We start from the raw sequence: 19,923 nt of genomic DNA, 5'->3' as shown, positions 1-19,923 counted from the left end.
GCAAAGCACATCACCATGATTTTACCTGCCACACCTTGTTAAGGTCCCACTGGGTCCCACTCCCCAACCCCTTTTGCTTTTTTTCCTTTTTCCCCGAGCACTGACACACTGTGTTTGTGACAAACACGGCGGGGAGGGCCACGAGGAATGGAGAAAGAATGGGTTCAGGAGGCATTGTCGTGTTGTTGAGGCTGAATTACACACAGTCACACAGGGTGGGTAGAACAGCATGGATGTAGACAGAGGCGGCAAAGACGGAGAGACTCAAACAGTCTGGAAGAGAGATGAATATGGAATAAACTCAAACCTGCATCAGTTCCTTTTTGTAAAAACTTATCCGTGTTTGCTCTGACTTCTGTGATGGATGGGGGGGGGGGGGGGGATGCTGCATGACAATGAGAAATCTCCCAGTAACTTGAACCATAAAATTCAAATTGCACTTTTCTACTCCAGGAACACCGCTGCTTTACAAGAAGCTCATGAACTGCCTACTTTACGAGAGTAATGCCGCGGCGCTCATCATCACCAACTCGTCCCGTGCTTGTCAAGGTCACCGCAAATTGCAAACAAGCTCTGACTGCCATTGCTGTCAATAATAGAATCGAGACTAGTGTTTAGTAATGGATGAAGAAATGACATTTAGGGAAATTCTTTAATTTTTTGGGGGTTTTATAGAGGTTTATAAGAAGAGTAATTCTTGCTTTGATTATTCCTTGATGAAAAAATATTTCCAAAAGAAACTAGAATGACACAGGGCAGAAGTATGTCCCTTTGCATTTGTTATGGCTTGTTGGTGCTTTACTTAACCCCCTGACCTTACTGGAAATAAGGTCACAAACTTTTTGTAATATTTGGGAAGATGTTGAAGAATATCCAACCTCACGACAACTGAAACCAAAAATGACCCGAATAATCAGAGACACAGGTGACGACTCGTCCCCAATAGTGGAGGTAATAATGACATTATTTTGAGTATTTTTTTTCCGCCTGCATCCAACTTTTATGCTAAACTGGCAAAGTACTTTACTGTCCAGAAAATAAAAACCACCACAGTCTTCGAAAGCAAATTAATTTTGTTCCAAAATATTTCTCTTTTTTAAAAATTATTATTTATTTATTTATTTATTTATTTATTTATTTATTTATTTATTTATTTATTTATTTATTTATTTACTTATTTACTTATTTACTTATTTACTTATTCACTTATTTAATTATTTTTTAAATTATTTTTTAAAAGAAAGTTATTGCTCAATTGCTTCTAAAAAGTATTTTGGCAAAATTAAATTGTTATGTTTGTTGGCAGCTTTGTGTAAAACCGAAGGACGTCTATCAAAGAAACTTCATTATTATGGAGAAGGGTTTCATGAAAAGACAATGTAGTCCTTTTACTTTAGCTTCTTCTGATGTTGTGGAAATGCAAAGAACTATATGTAAAAGGCATGTACTTAGAGTTCCTGAGGTGAGGGAATGATTTATTTAAAAGACCCGAGGGAGTCGAACAAAGAACATGGAGACAGAGTATGTTGAAGGAATGACGGGCAGAATCAAAGATCACACAACCAACGTAATTGAAGAGGCATGTACAGCTGTAGAGATCACCCTCCAGAGGTTTTCAACAAATGTCATGGTGAATGAGGAGAGTGATGGAGGACGGGATCGATCGCTTTAGTTCACTCTGTTCCACCTCTACGCCCCGTCGGACTTCTCAACTGCGCGGCCAGAACCCCATCTGACCGACCGACTAGCCAATCAGGGTGTCCCCTCCTCCCTCAGGTGAGGAGAGCAGCTCTTCATCATCCCTCACTTCCTCCACCAAAGTCTCTACCCTTTTCCTAGCTGTGTGCCATCGAGCCTTTTTAGCTCATTTTTCATTTAGCAGAGAAAGAAACAAATCTAAATGCTTTATGCCCAGGGATTAGCATCAGATCTGTATTGAGGAATGATGAGATGAATAACTGGGCTTCACGCTAGAAATCAAATCCTGCAGAAGCTTTATTCATTGTACAATTTGCATATCCTGCGTTTAGTTGATCCTTAAAGGGACATGAATTTATTTCATATTCTGCACCTTTTTGAATAAAAAAGAAGTTCCATGCAGTGCTGGCGTGGTTTTCAGTGAATGAAAGTCTTACATTCTGGATAGTGTCTGCTTGTTTAACATCAGGTCGACAGTCTGTAGATGATCATTACTCAATGTCACTGCAGCTTTGGTAATCAGAGGTCAACAACCAGGTATTCTGGTGCAAAAATGCCCAAAAGTCATTCTGTATATTTCCAGAGATTGACAGAAGACACTATCCTGCACAAGAAGCACAGACTAACAAAATGCCAAAAGAGTGGTTAGATGTATGAGAGCTACACATCATCTGGGTCAGAAAGAACTACTAAATTATAATAATCAAGCACCATATCTACAACAAATGATCATCATGACTGAGTAGCAGTGCGACAATGAGGCAATGAATGATATTTTTATCCCACCAGCCATAAAAAGCCAGCGTTAAAAGTTCGTCTGTACATCGATCTCGACTGATCGATTCCATTGATAACCTGACTTTCTTGTGAATAATCTCAGATGTCTGATCATCCTCTTCCTAGCGCAGATCTGAAGCCACATCCACGGCTGTGCTTTCGGTAAAAGAATGCAGAATGTGCCGCATGTTCATGCATTTTTATTCTTATTTTTTGTAGAAATTTTTCGTGATGTATGGTCTCCAGATGACTTTAGTTAACATATTGCGTGCGCTGCTCAGGCACAGATGAGGATATGCTAATGTATCTGGAGATGGATGGACCTAAATGGTGAACTGAATTGCTACTGATTTGACATGGCATTATGATAAACTGTGACGACCCTTAATGATACCGATAGCTTATCAAGCCCGTGCAGCTCATTATTTTTAATCAGCAATAGTTTCCAAGTGATGCTGTTGTCTGTCTGCTTGCACCTGCTGCTAATGATAAGCTACAAGGCTCTCACTTTTTACTAAAGAGGTAAAATACTACAAATTTCCCCCCCTAGGTCTGTGCTTAGCGGACAGATTGCACGACTCCAGTGTCCAATCCGATCTCCTGCGCTATTAGCTAATGGTAATGAGGATTCGGGAGGATGGATGATGGCAACACGCTCCATGGGAAGGAATTAGCGCAGAGCATTTCAACTTTCCCTGTGAGGCACTGGTCCTTTTATCCCATCATTATTGGCTGAGACAATGGTGTGGTTAATCTTTTTAAGACAACACAGCCGAAGGCCAGGAGGGAGGGAGGAGCCGTCCAATAATCTCATCAGAGACCAGAGGACATAGACTGTGATGGAGGAGAGTTCCTCCCTTACATGTCAAATCACCCCACCCCACCCCACCCCCACCTCAAGATGTGAGTGAGGGTGTGACGCTGTGTGAGCATGCTCGGCGAACACCTCTTAGCGTGTGTTTGGATCCTGGCATGCATTTAACAAAGGTGTCATGTGTCACGGGAGCTGACAGATGTGCTGCCGACATGTAAGGTGAAAGTGTGAAGGAACTGACAGCGTGTCACAGCATGAACGGTAAACTGTGAGGACAGCCAGGCATAGTTCTTATCAATAAATTAAAAGTAAGCATGATTTGGGATAATTTACTTTAATTGGTGTGAAGATTTACACATTTATTCACAATGAATTTCTTTCCGGTAAACGTTGAATGTGCCGGCAAACAGTGAATAAGACACATATTTAACAGATTTTTTTGTTAACTAAAATGAATACAGATGGTTTTATTATAGTTAATACTATTTTAAAATTTGAAAAATAAAATGTAAAATATGCTATGTTGACTCCATCCATCCATTTTCTTGTAAATGAGAGGATTGCAATCGTCTGATCCACAGCTGTAGCCTATCATAGCTGGCTACGGGCAAAAAAGGCAGGGTACACCCCAGATGAGACGCCAGCTCATCGTGGGGTCACATGAACGCACCTACGGATATTGTTGCGTCGCCCATTCACCTGAGCTGCATGTTTTTTGGAGAACATACAAACTCAGAGAGTTTAGCTTTGATCCAACTCTTCAATTGCCCCTTAGGGACAAATAAAGTTTTTTTGAATTTTGAATCTGAATTTGAACAACCCACTGTGCCGTTGAATCATTTCACTGAAATTCTTTTCTTCAAACGCACATGAATTTACAATTAATCTGCAACTTTGACCGTATTGAACACCAACATCCATTCAAGTCAATTGAATGTTGACTCAGAGAAGACTTGAATATGCTGATGCACCAGCTCATCTTGCACCTGCCCCAGGGAGCTACAGTTTCATCTCCGAACAGCGGGAGCAGAATTTCATGAAGTTCACAACCTATTTTTAGCTGGCAGCCCTGTGGTGAGTACGTAGATGCCAGTTTCTATAGAGGAAAGTGTTTCCATTGAATCTTGAGACGTGAAGAGGGCTGAATTTGGCAAGCAGCGCAACAGTTATGGTGGTTCTGTGCAGCCTGGAGGCCATTGGAAGACGTTCCACAGTCATTTCTTGTATAATTTGGATTTGATCAAGGGACACATTTTAACATCAGTATGCAGTACATTTGTTGCCAGCCCTTAGGTTGGGAAGCCGAGGGGCTGTAGAGAACTGCAGTGTAAAAGCTAAGCATATGTGTGTGTGGAGCGTTTGCAGGAGTATTGTGTGTACGGGACCCCAGGCTGTGAAAGACGATCATAATTTCATGGTGTGTTTTCAAGTGTTTGTGTCAGTCTGTTCAAATGTGTTTGGCTGTATTATGTGCAGCCATTAAATGTCAGAGAATTTGAGGTCTCTCTTTCTCTCTCTCTCTCACACACACGCACACACACACACACACACACATGGAGTGCCCTCCAGAGAAAACCCATGCTCCTCTATTTTTAGTGCCTCCTCCCTGTGCCATCCACTTCTCAATCAGTGATGTCTTACTGTCTCTGCAGCAAATCAAATGTACCCCCTGCTGCCAACCAATCACACGTGCACTTATAACACATCCATTATGTTGAAAACACGCTGTTATGCTGCTCTTGTGGGAACCCAAATGCTGTCCTTCAAACCACCAACCGAGACCTACAGGCGTAAAACAAAATACCATATATAAAGACAATTACGTGCGCTTCAGTATCTCATTTATATTTTAATCATACATTCATATTCATGTGTCATTTTGTGGAATCTTAATTTAAGTAAATGATTCTTCTAAATTAATTCAACATACATTATAGAGATGAATAGCAGGGATAGAATTTCATGGTTTCGGGTAGACTTTGTCATTTCCTGTTTTATTTTGAGCGTTAATTGTCCTGTGACCCATACATTTCCTGTCTTAACTTGATCTCTGCTCTTTCTTCATCAATTCACCTTTATGCTAGTCTTGCCATTCTCCTGGATGTTATTGGGACTATATTAGTTGCATTAAACCGCAGCTGCACAATAAAACATGCAAATGCACCCCACCCCACCCCACACACACACACACACACACACAAACATCTGCTTCTTCGTCTGCATCTGTAAAAGCGGTGACATCCACGGGACGCACAAAAAGACATAATGCACAGGAACATTTGCACCAACTCACACATACTCGCGCTCAGGAATGAGGCTTTCTGTTGCTTGATTAGAGACTCGCTGAGGCGTGAGTCTGTGTTTTTCTGTTTCCCTCCTCCACTCCTGTCTGCGAATGCAGAAATAATAGAGGCATGTGCAGCGTAGTGACACCAACGAGCACAGCAGAGCAGGGAAATCATGTAGGGGGGAGTCGTGTACGGAGTAAAATAGTAGATTAGAGGGAGAGAGCATTACATGCGTCCAGTATTTACGATATATACATATGGTGATGTGTCTAGATAGAATTTATATACGTCAGATAAGGATAGGATTATGATTCCTACAGAATATTCTCATTGTAGATTTTTTTTTCTTTTAAATTGTGGCAATAAATGTCTGAAAAAAATCACTGTTACCAAATCAGCTAATGGTGATTCGACCCACTGGTGAATATGTTTCAGTATTTACGTGTTTGCTCTGGGAATCAGCCCTGACATTGTTAATCCTCATTACTTCCAGAGAGTTTGGGGCATACTATGTTTACTTCAAGCTAACAGGCTAGGAATCCAGGAACATGTTAGCATTATTTTTTTTCCCCCCAAAATGTCATCGCATTTCAACAAAAATCATCGATTTGCGTTTTGTGAAAACTGAGAATGAAAAACACAAACAGAATGATGATCTTCCCGAGTAAGTCAACATTTCATCACTTTCTCTGCAGCTGACTCCGTCCCCTGTGGAGGGGAGGTGAAAAGAATATTTCTGTACAGGCATCAATAACCTACCACATTAAGGCCCCTCTTGAAAGCGGGCATGACCTTTATGTTTGTTTGGTAAATTATGATTTGTGGAGTGGTCAGATATATTTGTAAAATAATATTAATAACTATAGACAGTTATGGTCAATTTGAAAGGAAGAACCGAGAGCCAGAATGAAGACCAAGGCAGCATGTTCCATTTTATCTGGTGTGACAACTGTGACCGCGACAGTGTGGAGAAGTGATTCTCAATCAACTGGAATTGAGGCTCAATGGCCTGAAAATGTATAACCAACCAAACACCGTAGCAGCTCATTTAGCTGATCGCCACACCTTCAACCAGAAAAAAAGCGATTAATTAGTGAAATCAGACGCTGTGCCATTTTTGTTTGAGTGAAAAATGGCAATTTCCTCAGCCACGAGGCCGCATGAAGTGGAGTGTTTCGGTATCTACACGTAGCAGAATGAAATACATTAAACTAGCTGATGGAGCTTCAAGGCAAATGAATGATGGGAATGTTACGACTGTTCCAGCAGAGCTTGTAAAGACGTGGATTTAGAAATCGAACGCTTTCTGACTCAAGACCTGAAGCCACATAGAAAGTTTGATTCAATTTATCTTTTCAAAAAAGGATAAATAAAGTTTTGAAGAAATAGATTTTGGAAAAAAAAAAGGGCAATAGTAAGCCTTCTAGGACAGAATGATTCAATGAGTTTGATTAGAATCTGTATAGTCTTTTATTATAATTGACAAAAAAGAATGAAGAAGCTCCTTAATCTGCCTTTTTTTTTTTGGGATCAACTATAACATCGAATAGGTTTTCTCTTTTGTGTAACCTCCATAATCAAATCGTGATCATGTTGTGTAGTTTTCTAGAAACCGCTATCTGTAGTCTTCTACTCAAGTCAATCTATTTGTATGTAGTTCCAAATCAAAACGTAAGTTATATCAAGTCATTTTTTATTGCCCTCAGCACATACATCTCCTTCACCCCCACCAGGGTGGAACTGTATCTTTTCACACCGGAGGCGTGGCTCCATCCTCTATTGCTTCGTCTCTGTCCCTCCCTTGTTGCCCCCTTATCAGACACTTCATTTCTGAGTGTTTTATTGCGTTGTGCCCTTGTAGAGGAAGACCTTTGGGCTCACTCCAAAAAAATATAGCACACTTTTTTTTTCTCTCTCTCTCCTGCTCGACTCACTCTTGGCTTGGGAAAACCGGAGCGTGGTTTTCTGTTTTTTTTTCTTTCCGATTGCTCCCCCACCCTTTGAGTGTCCTCTCCTTTTTTATATCTTCTACTTTTGTCTTTTTTTTTTTCCTCCTTCAGTCGGTGTGTTTTTATAGAGACAGCACTGGAAGGGTGGATGACAAGTGAAACCAACCACTCCTCTCCCACAGCCAGACCTCTGTTTAGATCAGTGACAGTCTCTATCCTGTCTGAAGAACATTTTATTCTATTCAAGTATTCCTGCTTTCACAGAGCTCTCTTGTTTCTCTGTCTCTGTCTCCGTTCTGACTCTGGTCATCTTCTTTCAATTGCATTGGAAAATAATTGTTATTGTATGAATAAAGTTTGCAGGTGGGAGGCATTTGCTCAAAGGCAGGAATGTCTAGAGGAACAAAACAGTCAGCAAGGGCCACATTATTTTCGTTATAGATTATTCTTCTGACTATTTACTCGATTAATTGATGACCATTTTCCATAAAATACAAGTAAAAAGTAAAATTCTCTCGTTTCCAACCCATAACATCACACCTGAAGTGTTTTGTCTCACCAGTAATCCAAAAGCCAAAGAGATTTAGTGACATATCAATACCAGTAGTGCAAAAAGAACATGTGATGTTCGGCTTAAAAAATTATTAAAGTGCTTTGATTGTGAAAATATATCACAAATAATTTTTTGGCAGTTCCCAATGATCACTATTGAAAATTTTTGCCCCTTCAAGGAGATAAATAATATTGCAAAAAAATAAAAAATAAAAATCCTGTCATCGTCCTTTTTATGAAGGCTCTCAACCTTGAATTTGAAGCTGTGCTTCATAAATAAATAAAATGAGGAATGCTTTTTTATTATTTGTGCTAGTTACATTTTTTTTAACCGAATCAAGTAATCACTGATGATCTAGAATGGCACTCATTAGAGCACGTAACTCTGCTAAGGCTCAGCAGTCTCCTTTAATTCAATCAAGCCTTATCCAAAATTAAACTCATAGCTCTGTAACTGTATTTAATGAGGACGACTCCAATTAAAAACATATTTAAATCTGGTGGATCAAGACTTCTATTTAGATCCACAACAAATTGAGTTCACTCTGTGGATTCAATACCCATAAATATATCCCAGATGTGTTTCATCAAAATCCAAGAACTCACAGATTAATTCGTCTGAAGATGATCCCCTCAGGACGAACGTAAAACAGATGCATCAGAATGTGACACAACCTCTAATGGTTTGGTCACAGTCACCTTGGAATCAACTTGGAAACGGATTTGGTACTCGCTGCGTCATCTTGAAGAGGAATCAACCGCCCACCAGATAAATGAACAGCATCACGTCCTTGATGGAGGCGGCTAATGACACTGGACTAATCTTGAAGTGAGGAAAACAGGAAGCTAATTGGGAGTTGTGATCCAAATCAGGTCACAGACTACAGGTGATGTCTCTGCTGGGCTGAGAGGGCTTCATTTTCATCCTTTTTACTGTTCATCCATCTTTGAGGTGAAATAGGTTGTCCCTGTTGGGCCAAGGAGAGCGCTGCGGTACAAAGGCAGCACATGCACAACCTTACTGTCGACGTGTTTGAACAATGGCTTTAAGGGCTGGAGCTCCAGTGTGTAATCTGACAGGACACAGGAAGAGAGCTCCTGCCGAGATCTCCTTCCTCTTCCTCTTCCTGTGTCTGCTGAGGTTTATACGTGTCAGAGAAGTGTGTGTGTGTGTGTGTGTGTGTGTGTGTCAGGAAGTAATAGACTGTGTGTCAGTAGACAGAGGTAAATCTGTTAGGACACTTTATTTCCTCCAGCGACGGATTCTTCGTACCGTTTGGCTATCTGCAGCCAAATAAATAGAAATGAAAAAGTTTTTAGGGAAGGTGTTCGTATGTCATGCGTTGCGTTTAGAGAGTGAGTTCGGTCTGGTGTAAGGGGCTTTGTATCCATGACAACAAGTGAGAGAACAAGAGCAGCAGATGGGAGCGGGTCGGCTACATTAGATATTTGAATCCTGGACCTGAAAATGCAAGATTCTTGTTCTCCCCTGTGGTGCAGATCATGTAAGACCGCGAGCCTGAGGAGGGACAGCTGCAGTCCTGTGCTGTCTCGCTATGCGACTACCCATGATTCCTCCTATAGCAGCCGTGTTAATAAAGCTGGCCTGGCGCTCGCAGGAAGCTCTCATCATGAGCGACACGTTCGTGCCTCGCTCCTCACAGCGAGGCACCACCTTTCCATCTGGTTTTTTCTGCACCTGCGTATCGATGTGTGTGTCTGCTGCTGCGTCCTCTAACTGATATTGTACAAATCATATAACTCTAAATTGATCGGTTTGACCTCTTGACCTTCCGCCAAAGTCATCTGCAGCTCTGTGTTGTAGAGTTCACAGTGATTAAAGGGCAGGTTTCTAAAGCAGAAAGGTGAACACACGTGAACCACTGACAGGAAATACTAATGGGATGTCAGCCACTGGTTAGGACTGGTTAACTGGGCGATTTAAGACCAGCAGCAATACAGAAAGTGGTGTCACAGTGTAGATTTAGTTTGTTGTGTCCTGTTTGTCTCATGGTGTGCACCTGTGTCTTATTATCTGTGTGTTGCACAATTTTAGAAATCTTGTTGCTTAATTCCAATTCATGCATTATGGGTAAATCATTCAACTGCAAAAACACTGGCGTGCGTTTTTTTCGGGGTTCCTTTTCCTCTGCTGATAGGGTTTAAACACTCAACTTTACATTTAATGTGAATATCCTTTCAAGTGCTTTTCAGCAATGCCTTCATCGTGTTGTATTCACTGCACAAAAATACACAAAAATACATTTAAAATATGAGCTATGATTTAATATTTTGTAAAAAATAGTAAAAAGTTACGTTTGGTCACGTCCGTCTTTGGTATCCAGGTGTTATTCACTCTTATTTTGAAGCCTTAACTGTACTTACGGTGACACAACTTGACAACTTTTGAATTCTTTGCATGTATACTCATGTCCACTGTGATGCAGCATCATTTCTACCATTGCTGATTGAATTTTGTCCCTATTTATTTCTTTATGTATAAACACAAGAACACAACATAACATAAATGAAACAGAAATTAGTTTAATTTAGAATAAAACTTCAAATTAAATAGATGTTTGTCATCATTAGTGTTAAATTTCCTCAGCTGAAGTGGAAAAAACCGACTCATATAAGCCACATAGTTATTAATTCTACCATGATATGAATACCGTAATTACAAACTTGACATAAATTATACAAATTCTTTATTAATTCTCCTTCATTTATGTCCCAGCGTTACAAGACATTCTCCATGTACAGCGACTGCGTGCCCGCTGCTATCTCGTTCCCGGTAACTCTGTGAAGTGACTGCTTGGTATTTAGTCAAATTAATGCTAATGTCACTAATGCATCATCATTAACAGCAACTCCATGTCTGCCTTCCATTTTTCTTATCACAAGTCCCATCTGTCGCCTGATATGATTGTGAATTGATTAATTTCTTCAAAGTCTAAGGGCAGCGGCTCACAAATCAATCTCTCTATGCAAGAAAACTTCCAGTGCGATCGCAGCATTCATGAGCCGCCCAAGGACACTTCAGGGGGGGGCGCGGACGCTTGCCAAAAACAGCCACTTGAATTTGGGTCCTCTGAATGAAAGATGGCCTCTTTTGAGCACAAGGCCACCCCCGCCATCATGGAGTGATTGAACATAATGAGAGATCCTTATAACAGATATTGGTAAATGTGTGTATGTGTCTCTTTCTAGGTTGAGTATGCAAACTGGGACCGACTTTGGCAGGCATGTTTTATTCAAACAGCATCTGGAGCCGCTGTACGCTTTGGCCTTAAACATCTTTCAATCACAGCTGAAGCTTCAGCAGGAAATGTGGAGAGTTTTCGAGATTCCTTTTTTTTTTCTTGCTTTATTCACGTCTGACTTTAGCATCTCTATCGTCTCTTTGCTGGGTATTTTATTATCTCCAAGGAGGTTAGGTGTTTATGCATTTGTTTTTTGATTAGTTTGTGAGCATGACTACATAAATCTACAGCGTGTTTCTTTTTTCCACTGCAAAATTTTCTATATAAATCCTATAAACATGATGGAACGGATGGATAGATAGATGACTTGCAACACCGAGGTAAACTGTTGTCGTAACTTTTGAGTGGGACGTCGGGGGAAAAAAATGTTTGCTGTCATTTGAACACACAAAAAAAAACTGCTGAACGGATTTAATCAAGGGCACGAGTCAAAGGTAGTACGTTTGTTCAGCCTCGTCGGAGTTGCGCTCTCTCTGCGGAGTGTCATTCTAGTTTTTTTAAAAAGTTTTACCTCTTTGTAAGTGGGTCAAATGTGCTTTAACTTGTTTGCCTTGTTGGAAGAAAATAAATGAAGTCGACAGGAAAGAGAGAAGATGAAGATGAGGGGAATCGTGCCCCTCGACGCCCCACGCAGGCCGCGCGCACGTGGAATATTAAATCTGAATTTGTCATCAGAGTGACAAGAAATCATTGACAAATGTATTTGCTGGCTTTTCTCTGTGAATGCTGGGGAAAAGCAATAATCAGGACTATAATGAGCGAGGCACATAATCCTTGCGCTCGGTGACAGAAACCAGGCCTGCTTAATTAAGGCACTGATTTCCCATGAGGCAACGGGGTCTTTTTTTTTTTTTTTCCCTTGTCCTCTTCACGTCTTTATTTGCTCAACTATATTCTGGTTTTGAGTGGAGGCGTTAGCTGTGATCTGACAAGGCTGAAATGGTGTGGGAGAAAGCAGAGCTGATGATTTGCAGGCTGGTTTTATGTCACGTTTTGTTCTTCAGAAGCAGATTATTTGTCGCCTTCTAGAGAGAGACACAGCTAACGTATGATACTAAAGCAAGGGGGGCCACATTGGTATAATGACTGTCCTCAAGGGGCCAGATGTAACTTATAGATGTAAGTAAATTCACACAGAGTGTAGCGGTGGTTTAAAGTCAGTCATGCACCCCGGTTGAAAGCACCCGGATGGGGCTTTGGGAGGCAGTTGGAGGCTTTCAGGAGAATTTAGAAAGGTTGTGTTTAGTTCAAATCAGAGAGCTTAAGGCTGGGATCAGCTGGCATCAGGTGTTCTATACAGAGAGAGAAAAGAGAGGTCATGTTTAATTGCAGCACTTTTAGCTGCTTCCCTGCTCCAGCTTCCTTCCTGGTTTGCGTGAAAATCCTCTCAGAAGGGCTTTACGGAGCGAAAGCCGAGGCATTTTATGGTCAGACCTAGTCCAACGACGATTTTTTTTTTGGGAGCAGTGATTGGATAACACTTCCTCTGAAGTGTTACTGCACCGCAGCGGTTTCACACTTCTAACAGTGTTATTTAGTGTTTGTGAAAAGGCCAGAGATGGGACCAAAACAGTAAATCTGCCGTTGAAGCCGAGGCATTTGGAAAGCGGAGACGAGGCAAATCTCAGCCACAGCGTGGGGGGGGGGGTTTTGGGGAGGGGAGCGCAGAACAGAAGGTAGAAAGAAACGCTCTGATCTGCCTCTGCAACACTTTCATGTCACACTTCCTTCCCCCTTTTTTTCATCTGTTCGTTCCCGGCTCCTGGCTGTGGGCAGCCCAGTGCAGCAGAGGTGTGAACCCTCTAATCGGCTGTCGCTCCCCCAACGGCGCTTCCCACACTTATACTCACTTATACTTTTGATGCATGTTAGCATCAATAAATCATTACCACATTAATTTTGACACATTACGGTGATTCGGTTTTGCAAATGAGAACATCGGAGAGAGGAACGACCTCCGTTTGACTTTGCTTTACTTTCCTGCAGGTCGTATTATTTGAGGGATTTTTTTTCTGTGGCCATCCGTATTCTTCGCAGCACAAAGGCAGACGGCTTTATGCTATAAAAGGATGTAGTTTCAACCTTATGTGCGCTCATTGTGCTGAATTTTATGGGGTTGCACCGGCTCATATTACATCGTGCACTTGGCTGCCAAAGAGGAAGAGAGATGAAACATCTTCTCTGCAAAAAAAAAAAAAAAAGAACAATAAAATGCGACACATAACATCCACAAAGAACAGATTTTTGGAAATGATTGATTTTGTTGCTTGTCAGATGAGATGATTGAGAACACTTCCGTTCCTTAGCACTAAGGATGGTGTTATTTTAGCCAGCGTATCTCAGCACAAAGATTGAAAACAAAAGGTAAGGTTCAAATTAACTAAACCAGATACAACATGATATTTAGTGAGATTTAGACCCCTGCTAGCTGTTTCCTCCTGATTCCAGTCTTTATCCTTATCCCGGGCTCATTGCCTTTAAATAAATCCTTAATCAGCGATTACGTGCTCACGCTCATTGTAGATAAAGATGAATTTTAGGTGACATGTTCCTTTAAATTACACTGTTGGTCTACATCAAATTTGAAAAGTAAAAGAAGTTGATTTTTAAATGAGGTGAAATCATTAATCTTAATCCAGACGTTCACTGAAGATATTCCTTCTCAACACCTGCATTCCCACCAGATTTCATGGAAATCTTTCCGGCAGATTTTCCATAATCCTGCTGACAAACAGACGGACGCGAGTGGAAACGCAACCTCCTTGTCAGAGGTACTAAAAATGGAGGTGGGCTGTGGATGGATGTACCTGTGAGTCAGATTGTGCGTTAACACATCATCCAATGCAATGCAATGTCACACCCTGTCTGTCTTTTCTGTCAACGCAACAATGGTTAAACCACGCCGCCATCCACCGAACCGCCAACAGGACGGCCTTCGCTGTGATTGGTGTTGATGTGAACAGCGGGTGTTTGATTACATCCCTGTCACACATGTACAAACACACACACACACACACACACACACACACACACACACACACACACACACACACACACACACACACACACACACACACACACACAAACAGTGGCTTTCTATAGAAGCGGGCGCTAGATGTTGTTGGGGAATTATTGACGAATATCATTATTTACACTTTTTTTCCTCATACTTTTTACCACAGTGTGTGTTTGGCAGTGTTTCAAGAATGTGCGTGTGTGTGTGTGTGTGTGTGTGTGTGTGTGTGTGTGTTTGAATTCGTTACTATTTGTTTATTCTCACTTCCTTTCTTTAGAAATGAAACACCAGCTAAGGCTGCGTTCAAGGCGCGTGGGAATTGTCACCATCGTGACAAACACCCCAAAGCAGCTGCATGGGAAGAGTTTATATGTCAAATAACAAGGCTGAAGTCTTCTATACTTTTTATTTTTATTTTTAACTAACATTGACCTAAATCTGCAGCAAATTAACATTTTAAATGTCAAGCCTACATAAAATAATCTCTCGTGGTACCTTATGGCGTTTATCTTTCTCATTTCTTCCTGCAATCTGTTAACATTACAGGGAACTCTTGTCTTCACAGCGTTAGCTTGCTGTGTATCATGAGGATTAATTACAGGCACCTCAGTCTTGTTGAAGTGGAACACCGGTGTATAAAGTGTGTTTGATGAGTAAATTTCTGCTGTCAGGCGCTAAAGAAACAACACACAAAGATGAATATGTCGCTCCAGTGTTCTCACGATGTTAACATACCTGCTGATTGTGACATGATTGTTTTTATTGACTTGAATTAATCTTTAATTAACCAAATTGTGGCACTAAATCAGGTATAATTATGCTTTAATGATGTCTCATTGTGTTGAGTTGCTCTTAACTCAACACAGCAACTCATTCTGTTAAAGGAACGTTTCATCTAAAATAGAGATATTTTTCCTCTTAGCCGTGTTTCTATTTATCCATCTGGATTGTTTTGGTGTGGAGACGTCTCTTCAATATAATGGAACTGGATAGCTGCTAGCATGTGGAGCTAATAAAATATGATTTAACTCAAGGCTTTTCCTTTCAGAAATCATGACCCTGTAACATAATCTCTAGACACTGAGAGCAGTTTCATGTATGAACTACTTTCTTCTCCATTTCACACATGCGGAGGGAATTGTGCATTTATGCATGGATGATAAGTGAGCTAACAAGCGAAGTAACATTGAGAGTTAATTGAGGAAGACATTGTTCATGTTAAGCGTACATTCTAACCTATCGGGGGCACACAGGAGAAGTTCGCATTTCCTTCTGTGCGGGGGTCGGCCGTTGAAATGGAGAAGACGTGATTAGATTTTGAGGTGGATTCGCACATAAATAATTCAGAAGAAAAATAAAATGTCTCCATACAGCTGCAACTGAGAGTCGTGAGAAGCCAGATTGATTTAAAGATATTATTTTATTTTATTTTATTTATTTATTTATTTTAATTTATGCTCAACTTTTCAGTAGAACCTCTAAACTGAAAGCATTGTGGATTTTGGAGAAATCCTAAGAGATGGCGAATTTTCGCTGATCGTGTACTTAAAACAGATTCATGGGGTTAGTTTAGTTAGTTTACTTTAGTAGCTATATATATATATATATATTATACATATACATATACTAAATGCATTACAGAAGTAACAGCAATGCTGTGTAGTTTCTTCACAGATGCTAGGATTTAATACGTTTATAGAGATGGTGTGTGCGTTGTAGAGTGTGTGTGATTACCTTCGTGCGAGTGTGACCGACTGACACGAGTCTCGCCACGTGTCACGGTGCTGGAGGTGAATTTGCAGGTTGTCGACACGAGCTGATTGTAGATTCCACACGCCACTTATCTTATTAGTCAAACTCCTGCCTTTACAAATGTTGGAGAAAAAAAACAAAAAACGCTCGAACGAAGAGGAAAAATCGACGTCCCGTGAGACGGCAGACACATAATAAAGTATAACATCCCCCATTTCATGGTTAGTTGAACTCATCTGACTATTGCTGACCCGTCTGCTGCTCCCGTTAGCCGTCAAGAGCTCCGAGTCCTTCAGTTCACACCTGGCGGCACGACGATGTGTTTCCACTTGTGATCTGATCTGCATACACCAATCAACATGTAAATATAGACGCGTCTCTGAGACGAGAGGAGCTGATGAAGAAAGAAATGACTTAGGAAACACGCCGGATCGTGTTTGTAACATTTCAATTTGGCTGTTTCCCATCAATAAAATGTTGCCTCTCATAAAACTGATTTAAATGAATTCAGGTGAGACGCAGCAGGAATTTAAATGTCTCTGTTTTGTATTCCATGTCTGTGCAGACGGCTTGTGATCAGATCAAGCCAGGGTGGACGTTGTGACATGTTCTGGTTGCTTTGTTGTTGTTGTTGTTGTTGTTTACACCGAATCCAATTGAATCCAGTGGAGCGATTCCTCCAGGATTTCCTCCAGTTATGAAACGGCAGACATCTGGGCACCTTTCTGACCACTTAACTGCCTGCGCTCGTCAATAACTCTTTAAAAAGATCAATTAGGGGCGATCAGCGGTGAGAGCGCCGCCGGGACCGAGGCGCCATATTGAGCCGTTTTTCTGTGAGATGATGTCACAACGCGGCTCTTTTGAAGAGAAACAGCCCCGTACCTCCAGGCGTTTGACTTCATTAAAGGGGGGTGTTCTCCTCAAACAGGAGCAATAACCTCAGCGATGAGCTGCCTCTGCCTGGAGAGGAGGAGGAGGAGGAGGAGGAGGAGGAGGAAGAGTTGGTGATGGGGAAGGGGGGGGGGTGTGTGTGATCCTCATAGTGTCCAGTCACCCGTCTCATTGAAAGTGTTCTGACTGAAAAATCGAGCCATAAAAATCGATTCGGACGGGTGACAGTTTCTTTCATTTATCGCGCGCTCACCTTTTTTGCCCTTGTGAAACGTCCGCTTACACATTTTACAACCTGATTGATCACACGCTGCTGTTTTCAGGCCATTGTGTTCTTTTTTTCTTTTCTTTTTTTATCGGGCCTGCATTCACCCACCCACCCATCGGAGTCTGCTATATATATATATATGGTTGCCATGACATCCAGAACAGCCCTCTATGAATCGGTGACGGACAGCAAGCTTGACCTTTTCACCTCCTAACCTTTTCTTCCATGCTGATTATTAATCCTACTTACAGTGCACATCCTGTGTTCCTCCATTATAAATTAACCTTTCTCTTCTTCTTCTTCTTCTTCTCCCCCCCCCATCTGCCCCCTTCTATCCCTTTTCCTTTTCCTTTCACACCTCCTTTCCTTTTTTTCCCCCTCCCCTCCTTCCTTCTTGCAGCAAAGTTATTCACGTGAAAATTATTGACGATGAGGAGTATGAGAAAAACAAGAACTTCTTCCTGGAGCTGGCCAGCCCTCGCATGGTAGACATGAGTCTGCAGAAAGGTGCAGTAGTCGACCTCTTCCTTTCTCTCTGCCTTCTCACATGTTGTCCTTTGCCCCCCCTGCCTTCCCTGAACTTTCACCCTGCTGGATTTGTTTAACCCCTATAACCCTCATCCCCAGCTGCACCTGAACACACCCATACTCACGCTTTCACATCACAAATCGAGCCACAAACGATCCATCTCCGTCGTAACGACGGCCCGGAAAGAGAAGTCTAGGCGCCCGCCATGATTTACCATCTCCATCTGAGTGAGTGGCCATTATTATGCAGAGACACGGTTTTTACCTAAAGCTATTTTTAAGTCACCTTCTTGGGTGGAAAAATGCAAGCAAAAACCGCTGACGGTAAAACGAGATCATTAGGCGGAATAACTCAAAAGGGCTGTTTGAATTTTTCAGCCTAAACAAGCAGGTTTTTTTCTGATGTTAGAATGATGCGTGTAGCATGTCTCGAGGTGTTCCCGTGGCTGAAGCATGATTAAACTCTTCTGCACGACAAGCTTCTCCTTTTGCAGCATGTTGAATATGACAAAATAAAAGCAGAAGAATTCAAAACGGGAATCGATTTTTCATCATCAGCGTTGCTTTCTTGCTTGTCATTGGTAGCGTCTGCTCACAGGCTCGTGTGCAGAATCTAACACTTGGCTGTTGCCTTTTTCGAGCACTGCAGCTCATTATGTTTGCGTTATTGGGCCTGGCAGCGCCGTCTGAGTAGCGCCGGCTCCCCGCGTTCTCAGGAGAAGAGTCATGATGAAGAGCACTCGCTACGCAGGTCTTCGTGAGCGATGGCTGGTCGCTCCAAACTTTCCTCAGATGATGTCGCTTCTGGTTTTACTCACGATTGTAATCGTCGGTTTATCCGTCTTGCGGTTTATGGGTCCGCTGTAGTCTATTCCAACAAACTATGGGCAAGAGGCGGGGTACACCCCGGATGAGACGCCAGCTCATGATGGGGTCACTCAAAAGACAAAAGCGATAGTAGCCCAAGATATGAATGCAGGTGATCGTAATATTGAAAAAAGAAAAAGATGGTAACTTTACCAGGAAAAAGGTCACAAATGTGTGACGACATTTTCTTTATAATATTGTGTGAAATTATACTTGGAAAATTTGTGAGGAAAACCTTCAAAAGTCTTTGAGACTTAAGACAAATTTTTACAGAAAAAAGCAAACTTTTCAGAAAAACAGAACTCTGCTCTGATGTTACAAATTCGCTAGTGAAATTCACAAATTTACAAGTAAACATCCTTCAATATTCTCTGATTCTGAAGGAATACGTTTGCTTCTTGTATCTTAATTTAACACTTGAGATGTTTGTGATAAAAAAGTATTTTTTTTTAAAAAATTGGTATTTTATTTATTTGTGAACGGGGAAAAAAATCAAATCCTGAATTCACAAATTTGAGGCAAATCTCAATAATTGTAAATATTACAATATTGTTTTAAACATTAAACACTAACAAGAAAATATTTTCAGACAAATATGAAAAAATCGCAAATCTTGTATTTTACTATCGACTATTAAGTTGTAAATTTGAAAGGAGTAACTCATGTCATCTTCTGCCATCAGCTGTACAAAAAATAAAAAAAATAATAAAACAATAAATTAATTTCTTCATAAATTAGTAATCAATTTAAAAGATATTGCAAACAACCACTTGAATGCTCAATAAAACCGACACGACTTCATGAATGGCCGCCATCCCAGATGCGGCGTTGCGTTCAGTGCGATGAACGTGAGTGGGGATCCTTGCAGACAGTAATGTTGTAGAGGTAATGGAGGAGGAGAGGGATGTGGACAGGTGACGACAGCTGGCGCTGAGGATGACACACGCCGATGGCCAGGTGGAGTCTGAACACATCTGCTTTGTTTGGGCGGCGCGCTGACAGGTGAGAGGAAGTGATACCTGTATTCCCCTGCATGTACACTCCGTTACCCACGAACCACTGGGTCGCTCTGCTTCTGTCATGGTGTCAGATAACGTGGCGGTTTACCTCCTTCACCTGCCGCCCCCATCTGATTTATCTGTTACTCATTCTGATGCCGGAACACAACTGCTAATGAAAGTGCAGGCAGTGAGTAATACCAGGTACATGTACTTACTTTTTTTTTTTTTTTTAATGCGGGAGGTAATGAATGTTTGA

General features: G+C 41.3%; 1 protein-coding gene across 1 annotated transcript in view; it reads left to right on the top strand.

Annotated features, from left to right (window-relative positions):
- slc8a3 (solute carrier family 8 member 3) overlaps window positions 1–19,923 on the top strand; it is an 89,403-nt gene that overhangs the window by 43,853 nt on the left and 25,627 nt on the right. The window contains exon 3 of the mRNA XM_068338684.1: window positions 17,672–17,778. Within this exon, the coding sequence (XP_068194785.1) occupies window positions 17,672–17,778 (107 nt within the window). The remainder of the gene's footprint in view (window positions 1–17,671; window positions 17,779–19,923) is intronic.

The sequence above is a fragment of the Antennarius striatus genome, chromosome 17 (genome assembly GCF_040054535.1).
Source record: "Antennarius striatus isolate MH-2024 chromosome 17, ASM4005453v1, whole genome shotgun sequence".
NCBI classification, from domain to species: Eukaryota; Metazoa; Chordata; class Actinopteri; order Lophiiformes; family Antennariidae; genus Antennarius; species Antennarius striatus.
This window is presented reverse-complemented; position numbering and strand designations above follow the sequence as displayed.